The following is a 13717-nucleotide window of genomic DNA, read 5'->3' as shown; positions in this document are numbered from 1 at the left end:
ACCTAAGTAGGTGCTTAAAAACTGTTCTCGAGACGAATGAACAGTCTAAAACTATGACTCGACGGCCTTCCAATCTGTCCATTTATAAGAAAATAATTTTTTTTCCGATAAAGTGAAAGCGACATGGTTAGCTCATTGATGAGGAGTCCTTGAGATCACGCAGCCACGGCCTGGAATTCACGGACTCCATTTCATCTTCCTGTGATGAAAATCGTCTACGTTAACAACGGGAACCGCACGCGCGACGTCTTCGGAGCGTTCGTGACCATTCGACGCCGAAAAAGGAAATCATCCGCAAGCGGATTTCAGCGCCTGGGTTTTGAAATCCGGCGCAGGGCGGCGGGGGGTCGTTCCACGCGGAGCACGGAAAGTCAGGAGCCGGGCGAGCGGGCGGAGCACGTGGTGCGTGCCCTGGCTTCCACCGGGCGGCGTCAGGCCAATCGCCGTGTGCGGAGAACTTTGACGGCCGGGATAAATATTTGGAGCTCGGGGCATCGTGACCAGCTGACGCTTTCCTTCCTCAGGACCAGCTGTTCGGGAGCATCCGGAGGAGAGCCGGGCACGGTTGAGCCTCGCAGCGCCGCGGACGGCCCCGCAGGGTTCAGGTGCGGCCATGTCGCTGTTAGAAGAGAGCCGGCCGTTTGCGCAGCAGCTCTCCAACGTCTACTTCACCATACTTTCGCTCTTCTGCTTCAAGCTCTTTGTGAAGATCAGCCTCGCCATCCTCAGCCACTTCTACATCGTCAAAGGCAACCGCAAGGAAGCGGCCAGGATAGCAGCTGAGTTTTATGGAGTCACCCAAGGCCAAGGTATGTTTACGATAACGCTCTGCCGTCCGGAGCGGAGGCTGGTTATGCTCCGGCCGCAGCCCGAGGAAACCTCGCGTGTTTGCTTTAGGGGCCGCTTCAAAGCCCACTGTGTCGTTAAACCACCCCCCCCCCCCCCGACCCCTTACAAAAACATTCCTTAACCTCACGGCTCCAGGAAAAAGAAAATCATTTTGCCGTGCAAAGGCCTGGGTTCATAAAATCGGGGCATCCTGGCCAGAGAGATTAGTGGAAACCTACCATGGAGGATATATTTCTCTGTTAAAAAAAAAAGAGAGAAAAGAAAAAAGAAAAAAACCCCAACTCTTGAAAACCTTAAACATTGCATTGGCCGCGCTGTAATTCTAGAGGCTTCCATTACCGATCGTACTTCAGTTGTCCTTTAACACGTCCCCGGATTTTTATGATTTTTAAATCAACTCTTTAGTCGATTGTGAAAAAGAGAAAGGTGAAGGTTGTGTTTGTTTTTCACAGCGTTTATTTTGCCAAGATTAGAAAATAAAACACGGCCTGTGGAATACTAGGATTTACGGCGTGTGTTTTTCTGGAAGGAGCTGTCATTGCTTTGCCCCAGTGTGTAGAAACTTGATTATAAGAGGATAGGAACATGAATTAACAAATTTTTGTGTGTGTAGCCAAGGACGTCTACCCATGTTTCTCAGGAAGAAACTGAAGTATGAGACCAAACGAGAAAGTCATTTTAACCATAGACTTTAAAGGTTGTAAAACCATTTCTATTCTATTGGACTGATATCCTATACAGTAAAACAGTTGTTTTGGTGAGCTTCGGGGTGACATTTTAATTTCCTTACAGCCTTTTGATTAATTTCTGGTTTGAACATCATCAGGCAAGTATGCACACTTTAGACCCCAGATACCTCTGAAGTAGCTTCAATTTTCAGAATCCAAATGTACCATCAAGGAATGAGAAAACTTAGTTTTTTAAAAAAGAGCACTTAGAATGGAAAGTCTGCCTTCTTAAAATCTGCTTTTCTACCTTTTCCATTTGTGGAATGCTTCATTTTAGAATCTAGGTTACTCTGTAGGTACGTGGAAAGCGGAATAAACGTAGAAAATCTTCTTTGGTATGAGATGGATACGAAGTCTTTTTTTTCCCGGGAAAGAGTGTTCTTATGCAAAGTGAGAAATTTATGTACTCAGTTCAAAGTGTGGAAAATCTAAACGCCAGTATGAAACTCACACAAGAAGATGGGCTCCAGAGGGAGCAGGCAGCACGTAATTCCTGGCCCAGCAGCCCAGCTTTGGACCGGCTGTGACTATTTAAATGGGGCGCACGCTGTGTTGGTAAACGGAGTATTTGGTTTAGAAAGCAGCAAACATAGGAAACTAGATTTGAAAACACAAACCGCATTTCTAGATATAAGATTAAATCGATCCTACACGATCGCAAGGTGATAAAAGTTCTTCTCATGGCAGCCTGTAGCCCCATTACTTCCCAGTCAAATCTTGTCTACCTCTTAGGAGAATTGCCGAACATAACATGACGTGAAATATTGGCTAAACATCTACACTTTTTGTGGAGTGACAAAAAGCGTAGATGTGTAGACAAAGCTATGGTAGCTCCTTTTTGTCCATAGTCATAAATAAGTGGAGACAATTGTCTCCTCTTTAATCTGATCTCAGTGTGCTTATGCCAGAAGGTCACAGGAATATAGGACAAGCCTTCCATGTTCCCGTCTAGTTTTATGAGTCTGTGTGAAGATCTATTAGAACTCTAGGATCATGTCCCTAAAAAAGAAAGAAAGAGGGGCGCCTGGGTGGCTCTGTCAGTTAAGCGTCCAACTCTTGATTTCAGCTCAGGTCACAATCTCACGGTCTGTGAGTTCTGACAGCACGGAGCCTGCTTGGCATTCTCTCTGTCCTTCTTCCTTCTCTCTCTCCCTCTCTCAAAAATGAATAAACTTTTTTTAAAAAAAGAAAGAAATCGACACTCATTAATGGAAAATCTTTTCCTGGGAGTATTAATTGGAAACATAAGGTTTTGAAAAATTGTGCTTTGTGTTGTTTTAATATTATGTCGATTTAACAAAATTCTTCTTTCTCATATCTTGTATCAATCTATAAACAATAGAATATATCATTATAATTTTTATTCAGTGCAAGCATAATTCGTCTCCCAATTTTATTGTAATATTAGGAAGATAGGCAGGTACCTAATGAACTTTTTTTTTTTTTTAACAAACTCTTGATCTCCTGCCTCTAAGAATTAATTTTTCTTTGCCTAGGAAATTATTTATTTCTCCATTTTAACATGGCTCTTCCTTTTATTTCCTACAATCAGACTATTTTCATTTTGTTTGTATTTTTATAATTAACTAATCAAGCTTAATTATCTTCATTTCATCTAGCAATTTCCTCTTGCCTAGGAAAGATTATCACCTTCATTCCACTTTGAATTAGGCTTCTCATTCCTACTTTCAAGACTTAGCCAGATTGTTCCCCAACATTTCTGACGGAGAGTTGCCAAATTCCATGAAACATGAGATGATGTATGTATTTTCATGTCTTCACAACCACAGAGGACTCTGTTGACAACATTCTGGATGTCCTCCCCACGAGCCATAGTACTTTGGTATGAAGTAAAAAACTTGGGTCTTACTAGATGCTGTTGCAAATCAGCTCATTGTATTTGAGCAATGCAGGGTAGAGTTTTTTCTTCAAGTACTTTCCAGTCAGGCGTGGGACCAGGGTATGATGACACAACGAGAATGCCGAAGGCTAAATGGCAGATGAAATAGCTTAAGATTATTTCCTTCTTGATCTCTTTGCGATGCCAACAAAATTTACAAATCTGCCTCTTCATCTTTGGTACTGAAGACTTTTATCAACTCCGCCATCGCATTGAAGGGACCTATTTATTGGACTTTTCTGTATAGCCACCCCCCGTATCATTGTAGCTGTTAAATGTCCTGGTTGCAATTTCTAAAATACGAGACGACTAGTCTATTTTTAAAGCTAGCCCTATACTTTGAGACTAACAGTGAGGCTAACAGGAGTTGAAAGATGTTTTCAGCTATGGTATTAAACAATACAGACAGCCAATGCAGCCAACGAGGGTGTGGGGGAGCACAGTGATTTTACGAAATCACTCCAAGGGCCTAGAAGAAGCCATGAACTACTAACGAATGCCCCAAGGACACGTCAAGAGACGGCATCTCTCTTCCGTTAAGGGTAATACTTTTCACATTCTGTCTTAGGCTCTGAAGAAAGTTCAGAGGTTTTACCTACTAGCGGATAGGGCCAGTTCTAAGCACCTGTTTTTGAACACCTTTGGTAGCAAGGCACTGAGAAAGCAAGATACAGAAAAGACAAAATGTGGGGCGCCTGGGTGGCTCAGTCAATTAAGCGTCCAACTCTTACTTTTGGCTCAGGTGGTGATCTCACAGTTCGTGGGATCAAGCCCTGTGTGAGGCTCTGTGCTGACAGCATGGAGCCTTCTTGGGATTCTCTCTCCCTCTCTGCCCCTACCCCTACTTGTGTGCACACATTCTCTCTCTCTCTCTCAAAAGAAGTAAACTTAAAAAAATGCAAGATGTATTTTCTCCACCTGCAGGTAGTTTATTCTAATTGAGGAGGCTGATGTTGAGTTGACCCCAGGAACAAGCGGAAACATGGATTAGGGGTGCTCATAGAATATTAAGAAACAGTAGATTTAACTAGAGCCAAGGTTCATACAGTAGGAAAGTGATAATAAATTGGGTGCAGATATGAAAGAATTTTTTAAAAAATTTTTTAAAAATTTATTTGAGAGAGAGAGGATGGGGGGGGTCAAGGGGCAGAGAGAAGGGGAGAGAGAGAGAGAGAGAGAGAGAGAGAGAGAGAGAATCCCAAGCAGGCTCTGCACCATCAGCACAGAGCCTGATGTGGGGTTCAGACTTGCAAACCATGAGATCATGACCTGAGCAGAAATCAAGAGTCAGACTCTTAACTCACTGAGCCACCCAGGTGCCCCACAGATACAAAAGAATGTGAATGTCAGGTTAAGCAGTTCAAACTTAACTTTGAAGGCAGTAGGACTCACTGGGAGTTTCTGATGTGCGTGAGAGGGGGACATGGGAAAACACATGTATAGAACCTTAACCTGAAGTACGTGTGCATGTAGGAGCGATCTTTGGAGTTGGACAATGAGACAGGCTTGAGGGACGTAAGCCAGTTAGGCTCCTGCCTTGGGGAGATGTGGGGCCAGACTTGCCCGGTGGTGGTGGCGTGAACAGAAAAGAAGAATGATAATACAAATAAATAAAAAGAAGAAAAAAGAAACGAATCCGATGACACCTTTAAATGGCACTGGCAGAGAGGGCAGAGGTTCCTTTAGGGTAACTGTTTGTCTCCCAGAGTTAGACATGGACACATCTAAAGGAAACGTCTGTCATTCAGCAGAAAGACTGATGAGCCACGGAGGTGAGCCTGCAGTTCCCAGCCAAAGCCACTGCAGGGGTGGGGGGTGGACCCCTCGCTGCTAGGTGAGTCTGCGGGGTCACTGCTCCCTCCTGTGAGACATCAGGGCAAATCAGGAAGTGGTGGAACTGGAATCTGAATCCTGGCCTTCCATTTGAGTTACGTAAGACTTCTGTTCCATCTTTTCATCACCAAGTGACCTTGCGATTATGATCTGGCTCTTCCGGGAGGTGTGTCTACAGAAAGAGAATGAGCTGGCTTGCCCCCACGGGTGTTGTGCTCTGACACTCTCCTTCTTGTTGCAAATTAACATATTTGGATCTTGACAGCAGTCTTTAGCGTTTTGTGCTCTTTGAGTTCTAAGCCCGCCTCCGGCATATGCATTTCCTCCGGCTTTGCTGATAGATCGGGCTGCTGAGGGTGCAAAGCCACGGACTGGATTTTGCACTGTGGAAAAATTCACCAAAGTAATGTCTCCCTGTGAGGCTGCTTGGAACACAGTCTCATGACATGCAGACTCTTCAGGGACTGCTTTGTGTTCTTAGGATTTTGTGAATTTGGTTTTAGGGTGACCATTAAGCATGCAACTCTTTTTTTTTTTTTTTTTTTTGACGTATCTAATGTTGAAAATAGGCTCCAGTGTCCATTTGCCACCAAAGGCCAAATGGCAAAAGTGCCGGGAATCTTGGAGAACAACGTCAGCTGGGTAGGAAAAGCAGCTAGAATTTTATGCAATGTAATGTCATGTTTTTCTCCATCAAAAAGTCCATCTTAGGTTTAAAAACAGCTTTAGGAATTTAACTATATGTCAGATGCCAACAATTCCAGCAGCAGTAATGTTCATCTTACCTGTACTCAAGGAGCAACTTATTCTATGTAGTTTTCGGTGCTGCCGTGTGGATTGTGTATGGGGTTAGTTATGTTAGGAACTTCCTCAGAATCTCAGCAGTGAAAAATTTCAAGAGGCAAATCTGTAGGATGACTTCTTTCGTGGTGTGCATTATATAAAGGTGTAAAAATACCATGAAGATGTGACAGCTTTGGGCACATTTTCTATACTTAGATGGAGCTCCAGGTAAGAATAACTTGAATCAATAGAACTGTTATCTATGACAAAAGACACGACATTATAATCAAAAGTGCTACAAAAAAATTTGAAGCAATTTTCATTTTGCCCAAGCTCTGTTATTTTTTGGAAATGTCAGAGCACTTTTCTGGGAAGAGACCATTATAATACTGTGAATTAAAAACGGAATCTGGGAACAAAGTTCCAGGTTCACAAAGACTGTCGTGTTTTTAATGTTAGTATCTTTGCTCTTCCTCTGTATTTGGAGAAATGAATGGAATTTTGGAATTAAAGAACTTGGCCTACTCATAACTTCGCGAGGGGTTGGTTTTCCTAGGAATATTCTTCTCGTACCTTTTGTTTCCCTCTCCCTTCCTTAGGTCATTTGATTACTTGCTCCTTTATTACTTACCGTGTTTACTGGGCTAGGCATTAAGGACAAACTGTACGAACACACCACGGTCCCTTTCCTAAAGGTGTGTGTAGTCTACTGGGAGACAGATTGATAACCGAGTAGTTTAAAAACGTGGGATGTGCTATTTTACAAGGCTAAAGAAGATCTTGGGGAGCAAAGAGGCAAGAGCATAGGGATAAGAATAGTTCTGCCTGGGACATGTCAGTTACATAAAGTTGTACTAACAGCACGCATTTTCTCTCCCATAATCGTGCATGTATCCTTATTTTTAATGCTCAAAACCATCCAAATTCCCCAATTTCACTCCCCCATTCACTGTTTCATCTTTCAGTCTATTATTATTATTATTATTATTATTATTATTATTTCTGACTCACATGTGTCTTGCCTAAATTTTTACCTAAAAGCCCGAAGTTTTATTGTTAAAAGAATGTGTTTTTGGGGCGCCTGGGTGGCTTGGTCGGTTAAGCGTCCGACTTCGGCTCAGGTCATGATCTCACGGTCCGTGAGTTCGAGCCCCGTGTCGGGCTCTGTGCTGACAGCTCAGAGCCTGGAGCCTGTTTCAGATTCTGTGTCTCCCTCTCTCTCTGCCCCTCCCCTGTTCATGCTCGCTCTCTGTCTCAAAAATAAATGTTAAAAAAAAAAATTTTTTTTAAATAAAAAAAAGAATGTGTTTTTAGGCAAGAATAAGTATGTTTATTATTTATCCACTAAGGCTTTTGAAAAATAACAGGTATTTTAGTAAAAAATTTCAAAATGAATTTTGCATATATTGATAGGAGGCATTGTTATAACCAGTTCTATAGTTTTTATATAATAAGGACAGTTGAAGAATAAAAAGTAGGTCTGGACCTTTTGTCTTTGAATTTACTCTGTCTTTTAGAAGATAGTAAGTTAATGAAGTAAGTTTTTTCTTGTTAATTGGCATAACTGATAACAGTTGTGAATTTAAATCAGTTCAATAAGTACTTGGACGCCTATTTCCGGCCCAATGTCCTTGCTACACGCACACAGATGAATACATGTGTCTGTATATTACGTACGTGCACCTACAGAGAGATTTATATATTTACCACATGGGCGGCATGACTTCCCTTATGAGCAAAAGGAGACTCGGTGATGTGGGGCCAAACGGCACATATATAACAGTCAAACAGCAAGTAAGTAGAAATCCATACGGTGCTAAGATAAAACCAGTTCAGTTCCGTGATGAGTGTTTTCTAAGGAAGTCCCCTGAGAGTATCAGGCCCTTCATCAAGAAGGTGGGGCTTGAGAGTCAATTTCAGAGGCAGACCGCATCTCGTTATGCACGAGTGGCGATGACACCAAGCTGGAGATAAGCGCAAAGAGGACGTTTAGAATGTGGAACTAAGCAAGCCTGGTTCATCTGGGGCAAAGCTTGATGGATAAATGTTAGATAACGATCCATAGAGGGGCGGTTGGTGCCAGTGTGAACAGTAAAGGCACGTCTTCTCAAATCAGACAGCCACAAGTAAATAGTTCTAGTAAGAGCTTTCTGCTGCCTTGACTAGATTCAGGCTACACAAAAAAGAGCCGTTCCCTAAGGATGGAAATAATTACCACCGGAAGTATTTTATAGAATCCTTGGTGTAATGAGTTAATATGTCCCTATGTATACTTCACGAACTCCATCTCAGAGAAGACAAAATACCTCCTCCTCGTGGAATCAGCAGGACACGTCTTCGGAGCGGCTCTCTGGCGGTTCTGTGGATTCCGGCAACAATTTAGCACATTAAGCTCATTTTCCAACCTAGGGAGAAGACAGGAAGGTTTGTCCCCAGTGATAGATGAACCATGGCATTGAGAGCAGGTGGGGTATTTGGAAAGCCTCTTCATTTGAAACCACCCTCACAAAGTTGTTTGTTTTTTTTTTTTTAAAGAAGAGTTTGCTTATGGAGTCCGTAGAACTTTTGGCATTTCCTCTCTACCAGCTGCATGAAGAACAAATCATTCATTCTTTCCAGCCTTTTCTCAGCAATGCTACAAAGGAGACCGTTGGCTTTTAAGACTGCAGATGCCCACCGGATAGCAGATCAGGGAAGGAGAGTCTCATAAATTATTAAATTGCCAACCCTTCCAGGTGGCCTGTGATTAAACCAGTCCACTCTGTGAAATTTAGGTTTGGGGACAACATCTATTAGAATGATTTTTTTTTCCTGAATCTTCTAATTCTCCATCAGTTACTGTGGGACAGATTAAAAAAAAAAAAAAAAAAAAAAAAAAGTCTGCCCTCTGAGTAGATTTAGGAGTTTTCTAGAAGAGCCTGTGGGATGGAGAGGCTGTGTCAGCGTGCAGGGACAGGGTTCCTGCGGGGCCCCTTCTTCTAAACGGGACAGCCCTACTTTTATGAAGTTTCAGAAGGTGGACTTTCAGAGGAATTTTTCTTTAAAGAAAGGATAAAATGGTGTTTACAAATAAACGGTGTCCGCTTGTTTAAAATAGGATGTAGGTCACATTCATCTTCAGGGAACCTAACCCCCTCATAAAATGAGTCACAACTGAGCAACCTTTCAGCATTCTTTCCTAAGGATCCCAGCAACGGTAAACATTTTGGGCGCGTCAGGAATGTGGGCAAGCATGGGAAGTGGCAGGCAGCCATCCTGTCTCCGTGAGGGCAGCTAAAATTTCCATGCCACCATTACCTACTGAGCAAAATAGAAACATTCAGAAATACAGCCACTCTTTCCAGAAGGCTGAGAGTCTCAAACTATGGGCAGAGGACAAACAAACTGAAACGTGATACCAAAGTGCCATTCATGCTCTTAAATAGAAACGCTGGCTTAGTCTCAGTCATCAAGTGTGCAGCTTGGTTTAAATGAAGACAGACGGTGAGAGCCATGGAAGTTAAGGCCCGCGGAGCCTCTGCGCCCTCATAATGCCGCGCAATTCCTTGTCAGTTGGTAGAGTCGACTGCCACCAAAGGGTAGGAGGAAGCTATTCTAAAGAGTTCCCAACACACCACAGCGGCAGTCGATAAGGAGCACGTAAGTTGTGAGTCTGGGGGGAACGGAACCCCTTTGTGACAACCAAACACATCTCTGATGATCTACTGAGGAGACTGATGAGCTCCGTCTGTTTTCCACACCACCTCATTCACTAGAGTAATGATGATTCCTGTCATCCATCAAGGGCAAGTAATACAGAACGTTCAGCACAGTGTGGAGCACCAAATGAATTTCTGAATTTGGAAGCTTTGGGTCTGACTTCCCTCTCTATCCGGAATGGGGAATTAGGAAAAGGAAAAAGTGCTAGTTCCTTCAGAGTTCAAACCCACAGGATCACACAGCTGTTGAGTCTGGGAAGGAATGAATATTTCTTCATAGTGACTGTCCAAGAAGAAAAAGGACGCTAAACAAAAATGTGAGCTTTGTTCTCTCCATTCCGCCATTATGATGAAATTGCTCATCTGGTAAAATCTAGTCTAGAAGCCAAGTTTTATGGCTACTTACAGACACTCAAAGAAAGCAACAAACTGAGAGTGATTTGGGTTGGAGAGACTATCTCCTGTATAGAGAATATTAAGTCCTGAAAAAATACTTGTCTACCTAATTGGCGTGATGGTCTAGGAATGTGGAGGAAAGGGGAATCTGTCTAAATGCGCTCGATGTTTAGGGCCCGTTGGAAGTAATAATGTTTTTAAAGGAATTTTGATTTATGAAAATTAATTAGATGCAATATTAGAGATTTTTATAATCATTTCAAGGTTCTTTTTAAATAGCACACACAAATGACCACAAACCTGGTTCTACAGCATTGTAACAAAATATTTTGATTATTAAAAAAAAAATTAGAGTTTTGAAGGACAAGGGATTTAACTAGAAGGAAAAGAAAAGAAGTTTGTAATTAACCTGAGGCTCAAGAGGCAAACATGATTCTTGCCAAATACTTGGATACTGAATTATAACAAGACTGCAGGGAAATACTGCTGTTATTTTGGAGAAGGCAATTATACTTCTTTATTAAGTGAAAAGTCACTTGGTCTTTGAAATAACAGCCAGTGGCATATAAGAAAAACAATGCCTTGGATATTGAAGAAACTCAGCAAAGACTAATGGAATAAAGAAAATACCTTAAATCAGGGGGAAATGGAGTTTCAAATCCCATTACAGATAACAGTGATTTAGCCATACATAAATTATTCTGTCATGGTTCTGGCACCTTCCAGCTGTGAGATCTTAGGAAAGTTGTTTAAAGTCTGCAGCCTCAGTGTCTTCATTAGTAAAACAGACAGAATGATATTTATTTCAGAGGGTTATTGTACATTTTCTATGAGATATACTTTAATTACTTAAACCATTCGTCACAGTGTTGTGGACTATAGTTACTCTGTAACAGTGAGCTCTTTGTACGCTACTTTACAGTTCTTCAAAAACCGTACAAAACTGCCCACAGTTTAGTAGCTCAGAGAGGCATCAATAAAACAAGATAGTGAAATTATAAATTTTTTTAATGTTTATTTGTTTTTGAGAGAGAGAGAGACAGTGTGAACAGGGGAGGGGCAGAGAGAGGGGGAGACACAGAATCCGAAGCAGGCTCCAGGCTCCGAGCTGTCGGCACAGAGCCTGACGCTGGGCCTGAACTCACGGACTGTGGGTTATGACCTGAGCCGAAGTCAGATGCTTAATAACTGAGTCACCCGGGCGCCCCATGGTGAAATTATAATAAATGGTGTTTGCTGAACAGTTGCTGTAAGCACACAGTAATGCTTGGGCAATCTGCCCACCGTCGCATTAGCTCTTCAGGTAGATGGTCTCAGAAGCTTAAGTGGTTGGCTTTATTCACGTGTTTATTTAAGAATAACCAACGGAAGGGCGCCTGGGTGGCTCAGTCTGTTAATCATCCGGGTCTTGACTTCGGCTCTGGTCATGACCTCACAGTTCATGAGTTTGAGCCCTGTATGGGACTCACTGCTGTCAGCACAGAACCCGCTTTGGATCCTCTGGCCCCAGCCTCTTTCCGCCCCTCCTCTGCTCACTCGCTCACTCTCTCTCTCTCAAAAATGAATAAATATGAAAAAAATGAATTACTTGCAGACATTTCTTCTGCCATCTTACTCTGTCAAAGGAACTCTTGTTGACAGAGATCCTTCAGACGGGAATGTTCCTGGGCCAACCTGCTCACGGCTCTGCTGTAGGAAAACCTCCCCTTTCCCGCAAAGGCATTGTTGTAAAAGCACAATGGCAAATCACAAATTTCTCTTTGTTTTTCTGGAGTGAGGGCCATCGAAGGAGCTGAAGCTGCTTCACCTCCAAAGGATCACGGCACCAGATACTAAGTTTCTCTGCCAAACTTTCTTGCCCTTTTATTTTCTTTCCTCTTAATCCCTGGCAGCTGAAAAGGGAAGACAAAAAACAATAATGACAACACTAGCCGTGAAGGGCTGAGTCAGTTCGTGGAGGGATTCGGCTTTTTTCCTTTATTTTCTGTTTCTCTCTGGCAGCCGGCCTCTCCAGGAAGCTAGCAAAACATAGGTTTTCACTGGACATATCTTATAAAAATCGTTTGTTTTTCTTTCTCATCAGAAGGGAGAAAAATAACCCTTTTATAAAAAAACGAAGCAGATTATAACTGGAAATAAGGACGCAGGATTATTTCATAGACTCACTGAAAAAGCTCAGAGCCTATCAGTATTTTAAATTGTCTGGGGCCCTGTGCACAGGTTTGCAAAATATCCCTCCACGAGCTTCCTGGAACACTTGCTTCTTTATGAGGTTAGTGCAGAGGTTATCTGAAGGTGGCTATGCCTCTGTTGAGAAAATAATAAATCACAAATAATGATTTCGTCTTGCCTCTTGAGTAAGAGACCATTAAACTGTATGCGTTATAACCTGGGAACAAAGTAGTGATGTAAGCCGTAGGGATATGAAGGCTGTTAGTTGCAAGGTCTGAGGGACCAGTTGCTGTCCTGCAATATACATGGCCCGGCATGGACCTACAGTGTACACGGCCCGGTGTGGACCTCAACCTCAAATCAGAAATGAGGCCTTGCTACTGACGTTTGGCAGGAATATGATAATGGACAAAGAACTTTCTCAAAATGGAATGTCTAACCGCGATATCCCTAACTGGAGAGCAGCGTTTTTGAGTAACAAAGCAGTGTTTGACGACCCCGACATTTTCGTGAGGTGTCTTGAGTCTAGCCTGGTTTGCCGTAGGCTGTTTAAGGAATAATGACACCGCTACGATACTGGCCTTCTGTTTCATGAGACGATAGACCTCAGTTCCATGTTATAATACAGAATTGTAATATTCTAACACACATGCTATTTTTCCTAATAGCCATATCCTAGGTGCTTTTGAAGCTTTAAAACTTGGTAAAATACCGATCTATACACACACACACACACACACACATATATATATACACACACACACATATATGTGTGTATATATATACATATATATATACACACATATATATACCGATCAATATATATATATACTTATGTGTGTGTGTGTGTATGTGTGTGTATATGTATATGTATATGTATATGTATATGTATATGTATACATAAAGAGAGACGGAGAGAGAGGGGCACAGTTGTACTTTATAAGTTGGGTACAAAACAGCTCTTAGTAAATCACTGGATTTTGTCTCACCATGTAAACTTGTCACTTAAAGGAGTTCCTTTGGAAAGAAACTATTTATTTTGTAAGTATAAATGTTTCATATACCACATTTTCTTAAATTGAGATGCTTTCCTAGTAGATATTATGTGGTTAATGTTGGAGAAGGAGAAGATGAGAAATGGAAAAAAAGTGAATCTCTTGTTTCTCAAATTCCCTGTAATTGGACCTAATAGGGGTGGTTAGCACGTCTCTTGACCTTTTCTATTCCCAGCTTTGACTCTGCGTGACCTGTGTTACACTTTCTGATGATAATATGGTCTATTTTTCTTGTAATTCACTAAGTCTTTCCATTCATTCTATCCCTTGTCATCCTCATAACTGTCCTCTACAAAGTCGATG

General features: G+C 42.1%; 1 protein-coding gene and 1 long non-coding RNA gene across 4 annotated transcripts in view; one reads left to right on the top strand and one right to left on the bottom strand.

Annotated features, from left to right (window-relative positions):
* The first annotated feature begins 488 nt into the window (after nt 1-488).
* Nucleotides 489-13717, top strand: part of ASB5 (ankyrin repeat and SOCS box containing 5) — a 57081-nt gene continuing 43852 nt past the window's right edge. For all 3 annotated transcript variants that reach the window (XR_006705470.1, XM_045452374.1, XM_045452373.1), the window contains exon 1: nt 489-809. Coding sequence is in view for 2 of the 3 variants with exons in the window: in XM_045452374.1 (XP_045308330.1) it covers nt 614-809 (196 nt within the window). In the remaining variant the exon portion in view is untranslated. The remainder of the gene's footprint in view (nt 810-13717) is intronic.
* On the bottom strand, nt 4716-11948 carry LOC123584566. Its single transcript, XR_006705529.1, has 3 exons — nt 11776-11948; nt 8400-8498; nt 4716-6353 (listed from the first exon to the last, which is right to left on the bottom strand). It is a non-coding gene; the product is annotated as an uncharacterized LOC123584566 (long non-coding RNA).

This window comes from Leopardus geoffroyi, chromosome B1 (genome assembly GCF_018350155.1).
Source record: "Leopardus geoffroyi isolate Oge1 chromosome B1, O.geoffroyi_Oge1_pat1.0, whole genome shotgun sequence".
Classification (NCBI taxonomy): Eukaryota; Metazoa; Chordata; class Mammalia; order Carnivora; family Felidae; genus Leopardus; species Leopardus geoffroyi.
Note: the sequence above shows the minus strand (reverse complement) of the source record. Positions and strands in the feature narration are given on the sequence as shown.